The 7,500-nt window shown below is 49.7% G+C and overlaps 1 protein-coding gene across 2 annotated transcripts in view; it reads right to left on the bottom strand.

Moving 5' to 3' along the window:
* Positions 1 to 7,338, bottom strand: part of LOC134088401 (ral guanine nucleotide dissociation stimulator-like) — a 37,959-nt gene extending 30,621 nt beyond the window's left edge. Inside the window, exon 1 of one of the 2 annotated variants that reach the window (XM_062542343.1) lies at positions 7,244 to 7,338. In XM_062542343.1, the coding sequence (XP_062398327.1) occupies positions 7,244 to 7,285 (42 nt within the window). In that variant the 5' untranslated portion in view covers positions 7,286 to 7,338. Of the gene's footprint in view, positions 1 to 2,401; positions 2,981 to 7,243 lie in introns of those variants that run through there. The other variant, XM_062542342.1, reaches the window with a different exon arrangement.
* Between the last annotated feature and the right edge of the window lie 162 nt (positions 7,339 to 7,500).

Here is a 7,500-nt window from a genome sequence, read left to right as displayed (position 1 = left end):
TCAACACCCCTCAGGAGCACCATCTTAGATCACTACATCAACACCTTTCAGGAGCACCATCTTAGATCACTACATCAACACCCCTCAGGAGCACCATCTTGTATCACTACATACTGTAAACACCCCTCAGGAGCACCATCTTAGATCACTACATCAACACCCCTCAGGAGCACCATCTTAGATCACTACATCAACACCCCTCAGGAGCACCATCTTAGATCACTACATCAACACCCCTCAGGAGCACCATCTTAGATCACTACATCAACACCCCTCAGGAGCACCATCTTAGATCACTACATTAACACCCCTCTGGAGTCCTCTGGAGTTGTTACAGCACCATCTTATACACAGTTTAACACCTCTCAGTCCTCTGAAGTTGTTACGAGGCAATTCCTCTTTTTTGTCACATCCATAACGCCAATAAAATGTAATAGTATGGTATGATGTGAATGTGAATTTGCTATTTCTGGCTGAAGAATGTACATTAGAAAAATGCACACAAAAGTAATGTTATCACTCACATCATACTGTACAAATAGCAAGGCATCTCATTGGTGTTATGGACATGACATTATGGACATGACAAAAAGTACATTTTCTGTGGAATTACCCGATAGCATCATCTTATACACAGTTTGACACCTCTGGAGTTCTCTGAAATGTTTTGTCAAACATCGTTAAAGAAATGCTGGAGAGGAAGTTTCATTTCATTTCTACTCTACCTTTTCTCTCTCTCTCTCTTTGTGTGTGTGTGTGTGTGGGAGTTGAGCCTGAGGCTGGGTTTGAGCATGGTTGTGTTTAAACTTGAGTTAGTTTCCTTTTGACTGATAATAAATTAAACTTGAATGTCAACGTCTCTCAGTGGCAGTGTTAATCTGGTAAAGCATGCTACCGTAGAATCAGAAACAATCTTTTGAACTCAACTGTGTGCCTGCGCCGCCTATTTCTGGTATTCAGAGTTGAATGACAACAGTAAATGCAGGAGAACAAGAAAATGAAGAGAAAATCCCCTCTCAGTGTTAGCATAGGCTTCTGTCTTCTCATCAACAAGGAAGTTCCCCTCAGAAAAGACGAGGACAACAACAACAGACTCACTCTTGCACTCTGCCCTAATAAACGCCAACACACACCAACAGTTGGGTCAGTGTGCACCAACAGTCTGGGTTTGTTGGGGTTTGCTGGATGGAGTTGACCTGTCCAAAGGTCAAAGGTCAGTCTTATTAGTTCAGTTTCTCTCTCTCTCTGGGCAGTGTGGAGCTGGAGTTAGTTTTCTGAACATTGACTATAGCAATACTGGGGATTTAGCGCTTGTTGGGGCGCTGTTACACACACACTCACACACACACACACACACACACACACACACACACACACACACTCACACACACACACTCATACAGGAAAGAAAGAAATTAAGACATCAACACACAAATAAAATGAGATGCATATCATTCATACTACTACCTCTGTGTGTGTACAATTCAACTGGTTGAAAAAAGGCAAAGAGATGAAGCCACACTCGGCTCTCACCATAAAGGACCCAATTACAGTGAAATGTACACACACTCATACCGCTCCTCTTGTATGGAGGGATTCTAATTCAAATTCAAGTGGAACTTCAGCAGTATGGGCGAGTGATTGGTCTATTCACCCTGAGCCAATCAGAATAAAGCACTGAAGCAGCCTTAACGTTTATAGGGTCAATGTCCACTGCGCCATAGTAACCGAATCACAGCAAACACAAACAGTGAAGAAAGGCTGCTAGAAACCGCAGGCTAAAGACGCGGATATTTCTCCAGAGCAACTACACGAGGGCTGATCAGTATGCTGTCACTATGCTCTGCTGTTCCATAGGATGGGGGACACGTTGCGCAACATAATGTATGGAGCTTCATTTAGTCCCCACTGTCTATCTGCCCAATAGAGAGAGAGGGAGAGAAAGAAAGAGAGGGAGAGAGAGAAAGAGAGAGAGAAAGAGAGAGAGAGAGGGTTTGTTTTATAGTCCTTGTTACACTACAGATAAACTCACCATTACTATTCTGAAAAGACCTACTCATAGCCCTGGCTCATTAGCAAAGTGTTTTAGCCCATCACAGTGTTAGCACATCCCAGTATAGCACATCCCAGTGTTATAGCACATCCCAATGTTATAGCACATCCCAATGTTATAGCACATCCCAGTGTGAGAGCTGAACCAACACAGGAAACTAGTAAACAGTAAACAAAATGGAGGTGCGTAGTACTCACACACCCATCAGATCAAAGCAGCTGCTTGTGGAAGAGCTCTGAGGCCGTGTCAGGTGTACTTGACTATTCCACCCGACTCCTGCACGAGGGTCCCTGACTACCTGACAGTATACTGTAGGTGAACAGACGGCTCAGGTGAGCGAGTCCTTACCTGTGGCTCAGGTGGGGCCGGCACGGCGGCTCTGTACTCGTCTGGACCCCACGCCTCCTCTGGCCAGCAGCGGCTAGCCCTCGCCAGCCCGCACGTCCACTCCGACCAGCGCATACCCACGCACCGGCGCTGACCCGGTCCCGTGGCGTAGAGTACGCGATCTGATCTCAAACGGGATCAGAACACACTCGACACTACGAATGCGGTCTCAAACCAGATTAGAATCCACTTGGCTCCATGAGCATTCAATCTCAAACCGGATTAGAATCCACTTGGTTCCGTAAACATCCAATCACAAACCGGATCACAATCCACCTGGTTCCGTAAGCATTCAATCAGAATCCAGATCAGAATCCTGAGGCCATCCAGTCCAGGACTCCAAGTTGTGAGCGACTGTCAGAACAGCCTTCGGATCACGGACTCCCACAGCCTGCCATGCGGTGACCCGTCCGAATCCTGAGCGAACGGTGTGTGTGTGTGTGTTTGCCCTAACAGCTGTGTCAACAGCAAGGGACCAGGACCATCGAACATTAACTCGCGTACTGACTCAGGGAGAGATTGCGACGCACCGTCCCCAGACTTCCCGTTAAGAACGTCTCCGCCTGGAGCAGGTTTGGCGAGTATGCCGTGTTCTCTCTTCCCTCAGGTGACGCAACACCACAGCGCAGCGCAACACCACACCACAGCACACCACCACCACCACAGCACAGCACTAAAGGACTAAAACTCCCCTAAAACTCCCCCGTGAACAACAAAGTGAAAATGAAAGAATGCAACAGTGCAATTTAATCTCCGCGTCACAGCAGCACGCACAGGTAAGAACAGGTAATAAACACACACCTCATTCCCATCGAATCGGCACAAAACCACAACGAGTTTCCTCCTTGCAGCAGGACAAGTGGCTAGTGCCTCTCCCCTGGCTCATATAGACCCTCTACCCATGAAGACACAGGCCCCCCCCCCCCCCCTCTACCCATGAAGACACAGGGCCCCCCCTCTACCCATGAAGACACAGGGCCCCCCCCACCCATGAAGACACAGGGCCCCATTGCTTGGGAGGATTTATATTCTCCCCTTCACAGAGAGCCCCACACACGGCCTTTGTGTGCAGTGCAGGCAGGACTGCCACAGCTCAGGTCTGGCCATTTAAAGTAGTGCAGCAGCAGCAGCAGCACAGAATCACAGCTCTAGCTCCTCACACAGCAGCAGCAGCAGCAGCACAGCTCTACCTCCTCACGTAGCTGCAGCAGCAGCAGCAGCAGCAGCACAGCTCTACCTCCTCACGTAGCTGCAGCAGCAGCAGCAGCAGCAGAACAGCTCTACCTCCTCACGTAGCTGCAGCAGCAGCAGCAGCAGCAGAACAGCTCTACCTCCTCACGTAGCTGCAGCAGCAGCAGCAGCAGCAGAACAGCTCTACCTCCTCACGTAGCTGCAGCAGCAGCAGCAGCAGCAGAACAGCTCTACCTCCTCACGTAGCAGCAGCAGCAGCACAGCTCTACCTCCTCACGTAGCTGCAGCAGCAGCAGCAGCAGAATCACAGCTCTACCTCCTCACGTAGCTGCAGCAGCAGCAGCAGCAGCAGAACAGCTCTACCTCCTCACGTAGCTGCAGCAGCAGCACAGCTCTACCTCCTCACACAGCAGCAGCAGCAGCAGAACAACTCTACCTCCTCACACAGCAGCAGCAGCAGCAGAACAACTCTACCTCCTCACACAGCAGCAGCAGCAGCAGAACAACTCTACCTCCTCACACAGCAGCAGCAGCTCGGCCTCCTCACACTCAGTGCTCTGCCGAGGCCAACAGGAGGGCCGGCAGGCTTAAAGAATCAGCCGCCTGACAGCACCGGAGACGCTCCAGCACCGCAGCGAGAGAGGACCGCCGCGTTACTAACGTCCATATCCACGGACAGAAATCCAATTATGGCGCGCAGAACCGGCCCGTTATCTGAACCGGCGCAGTTAGTCACTCTCTGGTGCCGTCCTGTCTGTTCACGTCTAATGTGAGTCACAAAGGCTACTCTGCAGCGGGGTTCAGCTGAGCGGTGGCCAAGGCAGCCGGACGGCTAATTTCTCAACACCAGCGCAGCACTCGTGAACGATGCTGACACCTTCACACTGCAGAACAGTGATAAATCACAAAGGGTTGGCACCACTGATTACATACAGCTCCTCAGAGACTCGTGCAGGAGAGGGAGTATTATACAGCTCTGCTCACAGCTATGCAGCCACAGTGGATATGGATGGAGTTTGAGATGGACTGTAACAGACTCACACAGTTTCACACAGACATACGGAACGGAACACCTCCTAATTAGGCCCTAATGGAGAGATAGATGGGGGGAGGGTGGGGGGAGATGGAGAGAGATGGAGAGACTTAGAGCAGAAGAGGAAGGAAGAGAGAAATAAGGAAGACGAGTGAGAATGAGAGTGTAGGACTGAGAGGGAAAGAGGAAGAGGGAGAGGAAGGGAGGGGAGGTGAAGAGAAAGAGAGAGGGGAGGGGAGGGAAAGAGAAAGTGAGCGAGGGAAAGAATGGGGGAGAAAGCAAGCGAGGGAAAGAACGAGAGAGGGAAGAAGGAAAGAGAAAGCAAGTGAGGGAAAGAATGGGGGGGGGGGGGGGTGAGAAAGCAAGCGAGGGAAAAAATGGAGGGGGGGGGGGGGGGTGAGAAAGCAAGCGAGGGAAAGAATGAGAGAGAGGGGGGATCCAAATAGTTTAGCAGCACCTGCTCTTGGTGCCTTGGGAGTGTTTGGAGCTCAGAGTTAGAGATCTCAATATGAAGCACAAGCACAACGTGTCCAGCCCAACCACTGCCAACAACATGCCACATGTGCAGTGTACTCAGCACCAGATATAATGCACATGTGCAGTGTACTCAACACCAGATATAATGCAGTGTACTCAACACCAGATATAATGCAGTGTACTCAACACCAGATATAATGCACATGTGCAGTGTACTCAACACCAGATATAATGCACATGTGCAGTGTACTCAACACCAGATATAATGCAGTGTACTCAACATCAGATATAATGCAGTGTACTCAACACCAGATGTAATGCACATGTGCAGTGTACTCAACATCAGAGGTGCATTCAAATTCACAACATAGGCGAACGTTTGCAAACAAGCGTTGAGTTTTCAGTGAACGTTTGCGAACAATCGCAAACAGTCTGAGGAGGTCGTTCTCCACGAACATACATTGGAACTGGACGAAGGCAGCAATGCAATTACCGTTAGGATGGAATGTTAGCACTAAATCGTTCAAATTTAACTGTTCAAAGAAAACACTGTTTGCCAAATTTGAATGCACCTCAGACAATATGACACATGTTCACTGTGTAGGCTACTCAACACCAGATATGCTCCAACACACTGACAGTCTACTTAACCAGATATACTTCAACACACTGACAGTCTACTTAACCAGATATACTTCAACACACTGACAATGTACTCATAACCAGACTTATACCATATGCTTACAGTATATTCATACACTGCCATATCTCACAGTATATTCATAACCAGACACACTGCCACATCTTATTCATAACCAGATACACTTCCATTTACAGTGCACTTAACCACTGCCATATCTTACAGTATATTCATAAGCAGATACACTGCCATATCTCACAGCATATTCATAAGAAGATACACTTCCATATCTCACAGCATATTCATAACCAGATACACTTCCATTTACAGTGCACTTAACCACTGCCACTCCCAGTATATTCTGCTGCCATGTGCTCCCAGTGAGGTTGCTCATTATGGGTGAGACAAGCCCCAGCATGCAGGGCTGCAGGTGGAGGTGGAGGTGGAGGTGCTGTGCTCAGTGTGCTGTGGGAGCGGGATGGAGCAGGGCTGGGGGTGGAGGTGGAGGTGGAGGTGCTGTGGGAGTGGCCGTGGTGTTGCCCAACTCCTGCTGGCCCTGTGCCACAGAGACACCCACCAGCTGATCCACAACCACTAATCCAGAGAGAGGGCAAATAAACACACACACACCCACACCCACACCTCCTTTCTAACTGTTGTACACATAAACACACACACACCTCTTCTCTAACTGTCACACACACAAACACACACACACACACACACCTCCTCTCTAACTGTCACACACACGCACACACACACACACACACCTCCTCTCTAACTGTCGTATACACACACACACACACACCTCCTTTCTAACTGTTGTACACGCACACATACACACACAACCCCCCCCCCCCCCCCCCCCCGCACACACACACACGTCCCCTCTAACTGTCATATACAAACACGGACACACACACACACCTTGTCACACCTTCAATTATTTTGCACATTTACATAGACACACACATTATTCACCAAAGGCTTAGACAGACAGACAGACAGACACACACACATACACACTCATGCAAGAGCACACTATTACACAACACCATATCAACCACACTCTCTTGCGCTCTGCTAAACTGCCTGTCATTGTCTTCAGACACACCTGTGTGCAAATCCTCCTAATCTCTACCAGTGCAGACTTGTCCTGACACACACACACACACACACATACACACACACACACACACGGGCACACACACGGGCACACACACGGGCACACACACGGGCACACACACGGGCACACAGTACCCAGCGGACGTGCAGCTGCGCACCCACAGCCAAGCGGGCATGAAGGAAACAGTGCGGGCAGTGCACATCGCCGTGTAGACCAGTGCAGACACACACACACACACACACACACACACACACACACACACACACACACACACACACACACACACACACACACACACACACACACACACACACACACACACACACACACACTTACCAGATCATCTAGGATGGAGACGGGGAAGTCGAACATGCACATCTTGACCGGCTGAGCCAGAGCCTTCTGCAGGGAGAACAGAGACTTGGGCTCCATGCTTCACATGTGCCAGCGAGCGAGCGTGTGTGTGTGTGTGTGGAGAGAGAGAGAGAGAGAATGTCCGAGCGTACGTCTGTGTGTGGAGAGAGAGAATGTGCGAGCGTGCGTGTGTATGTGTGTGTGGAGGAAGACAAGATCCCCAACAACTGACTGCTTCT

The sequence above is a fragment of the Sardina pilchardus genome, chromosome 8 (assembly GCF_963854185.1).
Source record: "Sardina pilchardus chromosome 8, fSarPil1.1, whole genome shotgun sequence".
NCBI lineage: Eukaryota > Metazoa > Chordata > Actinopteri > Clupeiformes > Clupeidae > Sardina > Sardina pilchardus.
This window is presented reverse-complemented; position numbering and strand designations above follow the sequence as displayed.